This window comes from Mytilus californianus, unplaced genomic scaffold, assembly GCF_021869535.1.
Source record: "Mytilus californianus isolate M0D057914Y unplaced genomic scaffold, xbMytCali1.0.p SCAF_6, whole genome shotgun sequence".
NCBI lineage: Eukaryota > Metazoa > Mollusca > Bivalvia > Mytilida > Mytilidae > Mytilus > Mytilus californianus.
This window is the reverse complement of record NW_026262712.1, coordinates 114,180,472-114,195,399: the sequence shown is the minus strand read 5'-3', so window position 1 is coordinate 114,195,399 and position 14,928 is coordinate 114,180,472. Positions and strand designations below refer to the sequence as shown.

General features: G+C 34.3%; 1 protein-coding gene across 1 annotated transcript; it reads left to right on the top strand.

Annotated features, from left to right (window-relative positions):
* Positions 1-6,349: 6,349 nt before the first annotated feature.
* LOC127706154 (BTB/POZ domain-containing protein KCTD15-like) lies at positions 6,350-14,624 on the top strand. Its single transcript, XM_052210605.1, has 2 exons — positions 6,350-6,411; positions 12,501-14,624. Exon 2 carries the CDS (start codon positions 12,528-12,530, stop codon positions 13,266-13,268), a length of 741 nt encoding a protein of 246 aa, XP_052066565.1. The 5' UTR covers positions 6,350-6,411; positions 12,501-12,527; the 3' UTR covers positions 13,269-14,624.
* The last annotated feature ends 304 nt before the right edge of the window (positions 14,625-14,928 follow it).

The window sequence follows — 14,928 nt, the reverse complement described above, 5'->3', positions numbered from 1 at the left end:
ATTGTTTAAGCATTTAAGGTAGATTAAATTTATACCGCCATTTTGGATTGTAAAATAGCAGTACACAATCGGTCTAGTTCTTTGCTTACTGAATCTGCAAGTGTTGAGACAGATTGGCAATTAATGTTTAAGACTGTTTATTCAAATACAGAAAAATAAGTGATTTGTTGCATTATTTAGACTGTTTTAACAAATACCAAATATTTGTTTTTGTCTAATTCAATATTTGAACTTAGTCAAATAAGGGGAGATAACTCTTATAGTAAATATTTTGTAAAGGAATGTTAATGAAATTGTCATTTTTACTTGTAGCAAGAAAAAAAGTTCGGTGACACCATTTTTTCTTTTTATTTCTAAAAGCATATTATAAAACATATCTTCTCATATTTTATTTCAAAATGCAATCTCGTAGATTTCTGTTTATTCACAAATGAAAATGTTTTTATCATAGTTTTGAAAAAGCCTGTGTTTTTCTCATTGTTGAAGGTCGTACGGTTGCCTATAGTTGCTTCCATCCACTTCAATTGAACTTTGGTGGATAGTTGTCTCATTTGCAAACATACCACACCTAGCTCCTTATTTTTATATGGTAAAATCTACATTTTGGCAAGATATAAGAAAATTCTATATGAGGAAATATATATTGATTATCCACCTTAAATTATATTCATTGTACTGAGTCAAATGTAAAATTATTATCGATTAGTACATCTGATACTTGTAATCCTGGGGCGTGTTTTTTTGTTCTTCGGTAGTGAGCCAGAAGAGGTCCATTTCTGTTTTTTTTGCATAGGGAAGATCTTCTGGCTCTCTTCCACCTCTTCTTTTTTGATAGGTATACGTAGTTTAGACGGCAGAGGCACATAACAAACATGGCGTCGTTTAGTCTAAATGACATTAATAAATTTATGAATGCAGATATATTAGAATGTGAGCTGTGTTATAAACGTTTTTATGGTATGACAGTCTTAGTAGGACATCCCTGTAGGACGATAAGCTGTATAAATATAAGAACTACACGGACAATAACAGTTAAGGGACGACTATTTGATATTCTAGGGAAGGGATTTTGATTGATTGGTGTTTAACGCTACTTTCAACACTAGGTTGGGCTATTCCGTGGTGGTCAGTTTAAATTTATAAATGAAGGATGGGGAAGGGAAGAGGGCATAATTAACTTTTTTAATCTGACGCTAATTATGCCTATTTTTCAGCTCTTACCGGCCAACCATATTCATATATGAAATCCTCCTGCCCCCCACCCCAATAAATGAATGAATATCAAATGGTTTTTCTTCTTATTTAACACAAGTTTAAATTGATTGATTGTTTGTTGCTAATTTTTAACGCCCAGTGACAAATATGTCATGCAGGTTCAGGATTCGGTTCAGGAAACACGAGTTTAAAAGTCAGGTAAATAAATAAAAACGAAGAAATGTATGATTGCTAATGAGGCAACTATCCACCGGAGTTCAAATATGAAGTGGATGTAAGCAATTATAGGCAACCGTAATTAAGGCCTTCGTTAATGACAAAACCCGATACTGTCAAAAGGCCCGACGTGAAAAGTGTGAGAAACAATTCAAACGAAAAAACTTACGGCCTAATTATACATAACAAAATAATTTACAAAATATCAAATATGAGTCGAGACATGAACCACTAAACTACAGGCTCCTGACTTGGGACGTGAGGCACACGAAAGAATATGGCAGGGTTGATATAAAAACGAAGATTGCCAATGAGAAAACCCCCCACAAGAGACCAAATGACACAGCAATTAACAGCTATAGGTCACCGTACAGCCTTCAACTTTAAGCAAAGCCCATACCGCATAGTCAGCTATAAAAGGCCCCGAAATCACAAATGTAAAACAATTCAAACGAGAAAACTAACGGTCTAATTTATGTACAAAATAATGAACGAAAAACAAATATGTAACACAGCAACAAACGACAACCACTGAATTACAAGGCCATAACTAGGCATATTTTTTTAGTGAGGCAGAACTGAAAAAAAATGAGCCGAGCGGAGCATTTTATATATTTTTTTATATTTTAAGACATGTACTAACACCAAATTTTAAACAACTTTATATAGATTTATATGTCAGATAAACATCCAAATATCAATTTGAGTCTACCGCCAGAAAACAGAACAAACATCGACTCAGTAGCAATTGTTATTCAAATTGGAGTTTGCCAATTTTTCTATGACCGGTTTCGTCAAATCGTTTCAGAATATTTGGTCTGCTGATATCCTTATCGCGCTGAACATGGAGCATGGCAAGACCGCACAGTCTCTCGCCAATCATGCATGCTCTTTCCCAAGTTTTCAGTCGTCTCAGGGCAGAAACATCTAACGTTCACAGCAAACACTCGTCACTGATATTTTTGATCGAGAATCCAATAATGAGGGGGAGGAGGGGGTCCGATCCCGAAATCCCGAATGAAAAGACACGAAATTCCGTAGTTCCGAATTAGACAAACACCGTCCCTCAATAATGTCAAAATTGGATTACGGGATGTTCTTAAAAAAATTAAGGTAAAAGAAACATGGATAAAAACTAATCCATGCAGGTTTCATATTATTTATATTTTGTTTATCTGTAAAGAGAACGAATAAAGTTGAGGAAAACGGGGAAACGAATACGCAGATAGGACTGCTCCCGTGCGGGTGCCGCAGTACTTGATTTGTCAGTCTAATTATAGTTTTTGGATTAGTTCCAATGAAAATATATTCATTACTCGAACTCTTAACACCTGTTGTGATCACAAACAACATCAGTTAGTTTGCTAGAACTATTCCTTCCTCACCTTCAGTGTCGCTTTTCCTTTTTCTGCAAGAGCCTGTTTTTAACCAGAGATCCATGATGATTACCGTTACTAGGTTAATGTAATCGAGAAATACGATGAGATGCTGAGTTATATCCGGGAAGAACAATTTATATCCGGGAAGAACAATTTAAAAGGAACGATGTGACTCAAGTTATAGAAGAAATTAAGGTTGAGACAGAAAAAACAAATGACAATATTTCGTATTTAATTACCATAGATAAATACACCAAAAAAAAAATTCAGTGTCGAAATTTTAGTGAGGCAATTGCCTCAGATCGAGTCACTTGCCTCAATGGTAGTTACGGCCTTGAATTACAGGCTCTTGACCTGGGACAGGCACATACATACAGAATGTTGCGGGGTTAAACATGTTAGCGGGATCCGGCCCAACCAGCCCCCTAATCTGGGACAGTGGTGTAACAGTACAATAACATGTTTGTGAGCGCTCAACCCTCCCCGAAGCTGTGATAGTGGTGTAACAGTACAATATAAGAACAACCTGCACAAATCAATTGCAATTAGATTAAATCAAAAGATCGGTACGAGACACACAAAAAAAACTTACGTTAAGACAATAGACACAAAGCACCGAAATAAGAGTATTTGCAATTACTGGAAGTTTGTTCAAAGCTAATTACAACTATATGACTGGAATAAATCTTGTTCTCCCAGACTGAAGTATCAATCAGTACACAACCAACGGATTTATTAAAAAAGAAAAGAAGAAAAAACAGTCTAAGAAATGTCTGGTATACATTGTATACTTGCATATAGATCCATATACAATGAAAATCTTTGAAAAGTGGCCCGTGGTCCGAAGGTTTTGACCATCGAAATTATGCATTAGAAATAATAGTTAGGACCACTGAGAAGATTTTCTTCAAGGACCACCAGAGAAAAATGATTTTGAGAACTTTCCGATATCTTTGCTTTATACAAAAATATATATAATCCAGTTTGGTTACTTTAAAAAAATTGGATAGACAATATGTCCTTTTTGATCATTCGAGACAAAAATTGACGAATTTTTGTGCATGCAGTTTAAGGTTATTCTTAAAAATCAAATAGTGGGGGTTTACGCCTGATTTGTCTAGCAAAATTTAGTAAGAGGAAAGAACAAAGAAAAATGTCACGAACAAAGCACTTTTACAGTCATGTCTACCGGACGTATCTTAATTTTCTATAAAATCATCGTAAACTTCATTTAATATGTCATCCAACATAACAAAAATCTGCTATATTTTGTGTTATTGATCTTCCGTAGTATATCTCCAGAAGAGGTCCAGATTCATTTTTTTGGACTCTTCACCAGAAGACATTCTGGAGATGTGCAGAAGAGACCAATAAAACACGCCCCTGGTCCATTACCAATATCTGGGGCGTGTTTTTTTGTTCTTCGGTAGTGAGCCAGAAGAGGTCCATTTCTATTTTTTTGAATTAGGAAGATCTTCTGGCTCTCTTCCACCTCTTCTTTTTAAATAGGTGGTTTAGACGGCAGAGGCACAAAACAAACATGGCGTCGTTTAGTCTAAATGACATTAATAAATTCATGAATGAATATATATTAGAATGTGAGCTGTTTTATAAACGTTTTTATGGTATGACAACCTTAGTAGGACATCTCTGTAGGACGATAAGCTGGATGAATATAAGAACTACACGGACAATAACAGTTAAGGGACAACTATTCGTTGAAATTTTAGGGAAGGGATTTTGATTGGTGTTTTACGCTACTTTCAACACTCATGATTGGGCTAGTAGTCAGCCTGTTTAAATCAATAGATGAGGAATTAATGAAGAAGGAAAGAGGGCATTATTATTCATTTTAATTTGTCGCTTATCATACCTATTTTTTAGCACTTACCAGGCAACCATATCAGTCATATACGAAACCCTCCTGTCCCCCATCCCAACAAATAAATAAATATCAGATGGTTTTCTCTTATTAAACACAAGTTTAAATTGATCATGCTAATTTTTAACGCCCAATGACAAATATTTCATGCATGTTCAGGAAAACACGAGATAACTTGAAATGTCGGGTAAATTATATAAAAACGAAGAGATGTGATATGATTGCTAATGAGGCAACTATCCTAATATGAAGTGGATGTAAGCAATTATAGGCAACCTTGAGGCCTTCAACAATGACAAAACCCGATACTGTAAAGCCGTTTATAAAAGGCCATTAAAAGTGTGAAACAATTCAAACGATAAAACTAACGGCCTAATTATACAAAACAAAACAATTTACAAAATATCAAATTTGAGTTGAGACATGAACCAACGACAACCACTAAACTACAGGCTCCTGACTTGGGACAGGTTCGTAAAGAATATGGCAGGGGTTTATATAAAAACGAAGATGTGGTATGATTGACAATGAGACAACTCTTCACAAGAGACCAAATGATACAGAAATTAACAGCCATATGTCACAATACGGCTTTCAACAATAAGCAAAGCCCATACTGGCACATAGTGAGCAATAAAAAGCCCCGAAATCACAAATGTAAAACAATTCAATGGTAAAAACTAACGGCCTAACTAATATACAAAATAAAGTGAACGAAAAACAAATAAGTAACACAGCAACAAACGACAACCACTGACTTACAGGCTCCTGACTTGGGACAGGCACATACATACAGAATGTGGCGGGGTTAAACATGTTAGCGGGATCCCAACCATCCCCTACCTGGGACACTGAGTTATGTAACAGTACAACAACTTGTTTGTGAGCGCTAAATCCTCCCCGAAGCTGAAACAGTAGTGTAGCAGTACAATATAAGAACAACCTGCGCAAATCTGTGGCAATTAGATTAACTCAAGAGTTCGGTACGAATACACAAAAGAAACCGGACAACTAACATTAAGACAATAGACTCAAAGCATCGAACTAAGAGTATTTGCAATTACTAGAAGTTCGTTCAAAGCTAGTTGCAACTAGTACTGAAATAAATCTTGTTCTCCCAGACTTAAGTATCAATCAGTGCACAACCAACTGATATCTTGTTAATCCAGTTCGGTTACTTTAAAAACAAAAATGGAAAGACTAAGATTTCCTTTTTCATCAGTCATATTCCAGACAAACATTGAAGAACTCTTGTGCAGTTTAAGATTATTCTTAAAAATCTAATAGTGGGGGTTAAGCCTGATTTGTTCAGCAAAATTGAGTTAAAGGAAAGCATAAAGAAAATTGTAACGAACAGAGAACACTTTTACAGTCATGTCTACTGCATGGACGTATCTTAATTTTCTAAAAAAATCGTAAACTTAATTTATGTCATCCAACATAACAAAACCTGCTATATTCGGCGGCAAATTGCTTTTTTATTTTATTGATCTTCCATAGAATATCTCCAGAAGAGGTCCAGATTCATTTTTTTGGACGCTTCACCAGTAGACATTCTGGAGATGTACCGAAGAGACCAATAAAACACACCCCTGATGTGTCAAAATTTAGATTTTTGTTCGGAATTTTTCCAAAACCGTCATCGACTTAAATTTTTATGCGACTAAGAGTTTCCGGAATTTTTTCCTCTAACAGATGAAAAATGAAGGAATGCTAGTGGTAATCACATCATAGTGTTTAGCTCATTTAATCTATAAACTGATATTCCAAATTCTGTTACTAAAAACCAAGCTTACAGCAGTCCGTTCTTCTACATGTATTTACTGTTTGTGACCTTGAACATGTTGAACAGTTTCATGTTTTGGTCTTTTACTGTTTTAGGAACAAGTCATGACATCATGACATAATTAGTAGTCCCAAAGATGAGGGTTAGAACTGAAATGATTGGTTACTAACAAAGATGAATGATCACTTGAACTTGAACTTGGCAACCAAATGATTTTTATTCCTGTATTCCACAAAACTGGTATCTAGGTACATCAGAAGGAATGAGAAATGTGGCCAATTTCATCTGTTCATTTGATACGGCCCACTCATTTACACAGTTTAAATCTATCATTGTTGTGCAGATATCCTTTGTCCATTTCAAGTTAAACAACTCACTTATATTATTACAAGAGGGAACATGTCAAGTATTTTTCCAAACTTAGTTTATTTTTAAAATTGACACATGATTGAGAATGGAACTTTACCAGGTGCACATGTACATGTTTGCCTGTACTCAGAATAAAATTTAATTTGTGGTGTACATATGGCCATATTTGCCAATTTTGAAGGTAATGAGGAACCTTTAGTTATTGTATCAAGGTTGTTTTGTCCTGATTCTTTGTCTGTACTCAGAATAATATGTGTGGTGTAAATACGGCCATATTTGCCAAAAGGGTATGATAAACCTTACATTTTTGTAAGATATGGAATCAAGGTTGTTTTGTCCTGATTCTTGTTTAAACCCAGAGTCACTTTGTCAAGATTCCCACTTGCCCTGAGTCACTGAAATGTTTTCAGAGTTCTTGAAACTTTTTTTTCCCTGGTGGTCCATTGAAGAAAATCTGCTGGTCCTCATAATTTTTTCATTTGCAAAAAACCAAAATGTCACGAATGTGTCGATCATTTGCAAAATTTTGTTGGTCAAAACCTTCGAACCACCACTTTTCAAGAACTCTGTGTTTTAGGGTTGTAGTCCAATATATGTTAGGTAGGTGGACAAAAAACAGACTTACTTAATTGCCTTATAATGCTTACAAAAAATACAACTTCTCAGTTACTATTGTACACGAACAATTTGCTTAAAGCTGGATATGTTGTAAATTGCCTTGTACATGAGATTTTCATATGTTGTTACTTTTAAACTATGGTCCTTTTTAATTTTATCAGCTTTATAAAGTTTGTAGAAAGCTTTGGATATTTTAATATTTTGGCCTCAACATGCTCAAGCATCACAAAAGAGACTTACACTATTGAAATGTGTATCTGTTGCAGTAAAATTGGTACTGTTAATGTTATTGCTCCTAATTCTATAAATTATTTCCAATCTGTTGAACATCTGAATCTGCAGAGATTAAAGATACATGTAGGGTGTCAAATAATTGTATACTGATGACTCATGCAACACTTTAGAACCACCTACCAAATGTTTAGTCCAGCTGCTTACTCTGGTTCTGAAATGCAACAATTTCACCTTTAATGGTGAACATTACCTTCAGATAAACAGGACAGCGATGGGGACGAAAATGGCTCCGTCTTACGCCAATATTTTCATGGGCAAATTAGAGAAACAAATCATTTAAACATCTTTATCCAGTCCTCTGTCTTGGTTCCGTTTCATCGATGATGTTGACATGAAATGGATTGAATCCCAACTTAAATTAGATGTTTTCATCAGACATGCAAACAATGCCCACCAGTCAATTAAATTTACATATGAAATTTCTGACTCTAAAATATCTTTCTTAGACACAACTACATCTATAAAGGATGGTGTCATATCAACAGACCTCTACTGTAAACCTACAAATAAACATCAGTACCTTTCTCCCCAAAGCTGTCACCCCAAACACTGTACAAAAAGTATCCCCTATAGTCAAGCTCTCAGAGTAAAGCAGATTTGCTCCTCTGAGGAGGCTGTCACTAAACGGTTACAGGAACTTCACGGATTTTTGACCAAACAAGGTTATAAGAAATGGGACATATATATATGTAGATCAGGGTTTGCATGTGCTAACAATAACAACCGCAATGACCTATTACAATAAAAACAGAAGAGGCGCAGCAAAATAGTTCCATTTGTTTTAACATACAATCCCGCCTTTACTAACCTTTCACGTTTGATCCATACCAATTGGCAAACTATTGCCAAGCACCCTAAATTATCCAAGATCTTTCCCAAACCTCCTTTCTTAGCTTTTTGGAGACCAGCAAGTCTGAAAGACTTATTTGTGAGAGCTGATGTCTCCTCTAATAAAAGCTGTTCAACTGCAGGATGGTGCAAGTCATGTGGTAACAAATACTGAATTCTCATACATTTACTTGCCACTCCACTGGGTCTGTGTACACTATATTTTGCAATGTAACTTGCAAAACCCAGAATGTTGTATACCTTCTTCAGTGTCGATCTGGCATGCAGTATGTTGGCGAGACAGAACAGCCATTCAACAAACACATGAATGGTCATCGAAGTGACTACACCTGCAAGCTCGACCTCACTATAAGTCGTCATTTGAGATCACCTGGGCACGCCCAAGCTGATCTCAAAAACCTTACCATCACTATCATAGACCACAACGAGGGTTGGTCAAGGGCCGACAGACTTGCTCGGGAAAGGTTTTGGATAAGAAAGCTTAGGACAGTTTCCCCAGAGGGCATAAATGGAAAAACATAGAATGTGTCACTCATTTTCCCTACCATCACTTGTTTCCAGTAACTCAGGCTTCCGTTTTGGACTTTTACAGTTTTAAGAAATTTATTCCTCCTCCCAAACATCAATATTGAAAAAAATTACCAGCGTATTGATTATTGATAATTTGTATAGCATTCAAGATTTTTATTTCAGTTTGACTACCACATGTCAAGATAAGATTCATTTTACATCTTACTGATGAAGGATATCAGTTATCCAAAATATCTAAAATTTGTTCATGATTTAATTATTTTTTGGTGATGTTGTACCCTTTTAGACTTGTTATATATTATATTTTGTAGTGTACTGTATCATAATTTTATGATCCATCGCCCCGTAAGATTTATCTTTGGCTATTATTCAGTCATTTCATATTATATACAATATATAGCCGAACAATAGCAACAGAGTAAGTCAGTTTATGTGATACATGCAGTACTTCTGGCACCCATCAATAGGAATCATGCCCATATACATGTGTAAATTGCTTATGGCATTTAAAAGTCCAGAGATATATTGCATTCAGTCATGGTCATAATGATGATGAAAGAGCAACAGGGTTGTGGCTATGGAAAAGATCAATGGTCAAACCAATTTTACATTAGTAATGTGGTTCCCCTTGTTCAACCATGCGAGAAAATGTAAATAAATGCAATCAACTATCGGGCATTGTGATTGGCATAATACAAGAAACACAAACTTATAAGTTATAATGTTATATAAATTTTTCTTTAATGAGTCAAATCACTGTTAATTAACGTGTACTGATCAGCTGTTATTGACAGGTAAACCTATTTTTACCTGTTCAGTATATATTACGATGTACACGCAGTATTGACAACAAATTTATTACGTAATGGCAGATCATAACAAAACAAACAGAATAAAATATTAACGATCTTCAAAATGGCAGGCCCATTTGAAAAAGGCAAAGGGCGCCTTTAAAACTGTAAAAAGGGCACACTCCTGGTCACCACTCTAAAAGGGAGTTGTGCACTCTGAAAAACCGAATAGCTGGAACACTGATTATGGTCATGAAACCAAACTGAATAGTGTAGGACATGTATTTTACCAAACCTTTAATATAACAGGTTCATGCAAGTTTTAGTTACGGGGACTCTGTGGCCAAGGGGTCTAAAGAGTCAAACTACTTTATCACTAGCCTGTCAACATTGATGTTGTGAGTTTGAATCCCCCACATGGCAGGTGCGCTCGACTCCAATCTTAATTGACTAGGATTGTCAGTTTTCCTACCAAAGGTCAGCGGTTCTCTCCGGGCACTCAGCTGGCTTCCTCCACCAATAAAAAGTTGACCACCACGAAATAGCACCATAGTGCTGAAAATTGTGTTATACAGCAATCAATAAATCAATCCAGGTTTAGTTACAAAGAGTACAAATGTATAAAAGCATTGAGAGTGTACACCATTTTCCAGCAGATTTTTATGATTTTCCCTATACATTTTAATTGTATATATATCCTTTGTGCATTTTGGCATACATGCTGTTAATTTCAACACCTTGTACATTTGTTTCACGAAAAAAACGAAAACGGTCACCCCTTTTTTTTATTCTATTTTCTGGTGTGTTTTTACAAGCAGAATTCATATGTGAAATAAAAAAAAATTCTGTGGAGTAGTTAATAATTAATAAGATATAAATATTTTCATTTGACATGTTTAACTCAACTGAATCATTCAAAGGAAAGAAGTTTACCATGTTTTTACATTAAAATAATGTAAAGAACACATTTAAATATCAATTGACAAGTATTGTCCAGAATGGTTTTCACCGCCCTTCCTTGGTGACAGTTTCTTTAAGTAAGATAAAGTAAGACTCTAGCAATGTCTAGATTGATTTCCCTTCCCTTCCTTTCTACTTTTTTTGAAACACAACAATTATCACAAAATCTGTATGCATATTATTTGATAAAAATCATTTCATCATGCAAGACATTACTAGATTGTTTGCACCATTGTTGATTCAGCCATGCTGGATCTATGCGATCACTCTGTTTTTGGAGATGGTGCAGAATACTAAGTTGAAGACATGTCATGAAACTAATTATGTGTTTTTATGACTTGCAGAAACTTTCTACACCATTTTAATCATCAACTGCCAACTTTTGACATGTTATTTGCCCTTAAATTAAGAAAAGATTGGTCGAACAACCCTTTTATTTGAGAATACACTCAAATGTGTAAGTATTAATTGGAAACAACCCCAGTCTTAATTCACCACATTAAATATCTCATGACCTGTTACATAATTAAATAGGCACAATTTATTACACACCTAACTGAATACACACATTCTTGACCTCAATAGTAAACGTACAAATGTATTATTTATTTTGATCTATACTACATTAAAATAATCTGTTAATTTTGCTAGCGAAGCTGAATGATTAATCAGACGTGGTTTTTTTTCAAAGAAAAGACAATGTAAAAATATGTATAAAAAATGCAAGCAAATTTTATTTCACTTGTAAAAACAGTGCCATTATCATCTGACATAAGTCAATAATCAAGATCTAATTAATTAGTTACAATTATCAGAAATTTGGTTGAAACAATACACAAAATTGCTTAACGTTTACCTGAGCATTTTCTGCAATAAAATTTATTTGTTTGTTCTACATTTATATCCCATTATATTGCTATTTAACAGTAATTGGAAATATCTCAGCATTAGGTATTTGTACATTTAAATTTGAATACAGGAAATGTATTTTTTCTTAATGAAGAATGAACACCAATTTAGATAAAAATTAGTTATTATTTTTTTTCTTCATTTTTGTTGTTGAGAAAGTGCATTTCCAAGGCCTCTTTCTGGAAATTATTAAGCCAGATATTATTAATGGCATATAAAAAATATATTACTTGTTTGATGATTTCCCTTTCCATTCATGTCAATACCATAAAATTGCAAATATTTATAAAAAAAAAAAATCTGACAGAGTCTAAAATTGAAATATCAATATATACATGATATATATATCATTATTTGCATCAATATTGTGAAATTCCCTACCTGTGGGCAATAACATAGAAATTTAACAGTAAGATTGGAAATGAAAAGAGAAAAAAATATTGAAAAAAGTATTGTCAGATCTAGAAAGAATATCAGACTAGCTATGAATATGACTGGATCACAACATCGATGATGCTTTGATTTTTTTTTTCATACTCATGTATGATCCTTGTGTGGTTTAGTGAAATATTCACAGAATAATTTGACATGTCACAGTTATTTTGTATTTATATACAGGCATGAATCATTCAACTATAATAACATGTGTAAATGTGTATTAATACCCTGTACATGTGTAAATATACATTTATATATTTTAGGCAGAGATGTCATTGAAATAAAGTGTAATGCATCTTGACAACCAGCTGGAAATGAGTGGGTCTGAGATAATACACCTAAATGTAGGTGGCGCTGTTTACACTACGACAAGATCTACATTGTGCAAATATCCAGATTCTATGTTAGGAGCAATGTTTAGAGGAGACATTCCATCAAGGCTAGATCTAAATGGACATTATTTTATAGACAGAGATGGTGAAATTTTCAAATATATTTTGAATTTCCTTAGATCCTCAAAACTAAGCTTGCCAAATGATTTCAAAGATTACGACTTACTGCTAAGTGAGGCAGACTTTTACCAGATTAGTCCGTTGATAGAATTAGTGATACAGACACAAGATGAATCATCTCAGAATAAATCTCATACTCATTACTTAGAAATCATAGAGGTCAGGATAGGGACCACTGCAACAATGCCATCCAAAAACTCACGAGTAAAAACAATAATGATAGGTAGGAAAGATGTCATTTTGTCTTTACCAATGCAGTTGATAGGTGAGGATGCCATCGAACGCCTGGACATGACCAATGGTATGGATTATGTAGAATTAGAGTTGAACAGTGCGAACATCAGATTGAGGCTTGCAGAAACACTGAAAAACAGTAACTGGGAACTAGTTCATTCTAACTTGTCATCGTCTTCATCTGTGAAGAGTGCCAACGGTGGGTCGTTGTGTATAGAACAAACTTACAGAGATCGTTGGATGTTAAATCTGCCAAAAATAAAAAAGTTTGTAACATATATGTAGATCTTTTTCCATTTCCTGAAATTGTGATAAAAAGATGCTCCTTTGCTTTGCATGTTACACAGGTAAAAAATGATCTGAAAAAAGGTTAAAGTGTTCATCAGTCTATATTGTACAATGTTGTACAATATATCTGTCTGTCTGTGTGTCCTTACCAAACCCTAAGTCATTACAGTACTCATTAATTAAGATTTCTACGTTGTAGAAGAAAGAATTTAAATGGTATGCAGACATTGATATAGGTACAATGTATTATGTTTGGTTTTATTTGTTTTGTATATATATTTAGCTGTTGATACTTTTGTTTCGAATATCTGATTCAATGTTTAAACTTTAAACCTATATCACATACCCTCTATTGCTTGTCCCATATAAGTTATACCCTTTATCACAATTCCTTTATGACAAACACTGTATTATATAATGCACCTTGTCACAAGCAGATTTTAAACTCACAACATTAGTGTAGGTCTTGGATTGGTCGGAGCATGCGATGATAATATACATACTGGTATGATATAGACATGACAGGTATATTCCAATCCATTTTTTTTTCTCAGAATTACCTCCCTTTGAATGTTAAATAGATCTTCCTTATATGATAAGTACATCTTAAGATATATATTTTTAGTAAGAAACTCCAGTTCCATGGGTATCAGCTGAATTTAGGAGTACAATATGAAGTTGATGGGGAATGTTTAAATGGAATGTCTTCAATTTATAGACATATTTTTTTGAGAGGATAAGAAATTTGATTTTGAATAAACAAGTAAAAGTAATTTTTACAGAATGAACATTTTGGATGTATCATGTATGACAAAGGAGCATTGTAAATCTGTGTTGTGTGGTTGGATTTGTTAAGTTTTATTTATTTTTTCTGTTGTGTTTGATAGTTTGAAGTGTGTTAAGGTTTTTTACTTTTTGAAGTGGATTTTTATTTATTTTGAAGTATTGTATTTTCAAGTACATACACAAGTTAATCCAAAGTTGTTAAGGAATTTTTTATTTCAGTATTATTCTCAGTAAAGAGTGAATCATTTTTTCCCTTGTAAGTATTTCATACAATTGTGGCGGCATATCAAATGTTGTCATTGTAGAAATTGGTCATGATAGTCACATAAAGTGAGTTAATATATACATTAATAATGAAAAAAAAAGAAGAAATACAAGGAATTTCAAAGGTCTTGCATATTAGATTATACAAGAGGACACTAAGCAGTACTTGACATAATAAATTTTGTATCAACCTTGGAATCTGTTAGCCGAGGTTAACATCTAATGCCACTTTAGAAATCTCTGCTCAGCTACTTTACATGATTACCACTTATCTTTATCATGTTTATCTATCACATTCAATAAAAACGGTGTTTGTCCTATTTGGCTATTAATCTGTGCTTTTCATTGACATAACAGGAAGTTAAATGACTTATGGGACATGTGAAATTATGAGATATCATTCTACCAGTAGATCTATTGATCTTGTAGCTCCACCTCCCAAACTTGTGATCTTGTAGCTCCACCTCCCAAAATTGTGATCTTGAAGCTCCACCTCCCAAACTTGTGATCTTGTAGCTCCACCTCTCGAGCTTGTGATCTTGTAGCTCCACCTCCCAAACTTGTGATCTTGTAGCTCCACCTCCCAAACTTGTGATCTTGTAGCTCC

Bases quoted from the DNA above. Each gene is read 5' to 3' on its own strand.
- LOC127706154 (XM_052210605.1), top strand. From the start codon at position 12,528: ATGCATCTTGACAACCAGCTGGAAATGAGTGGGTCTGAGATAATACAC.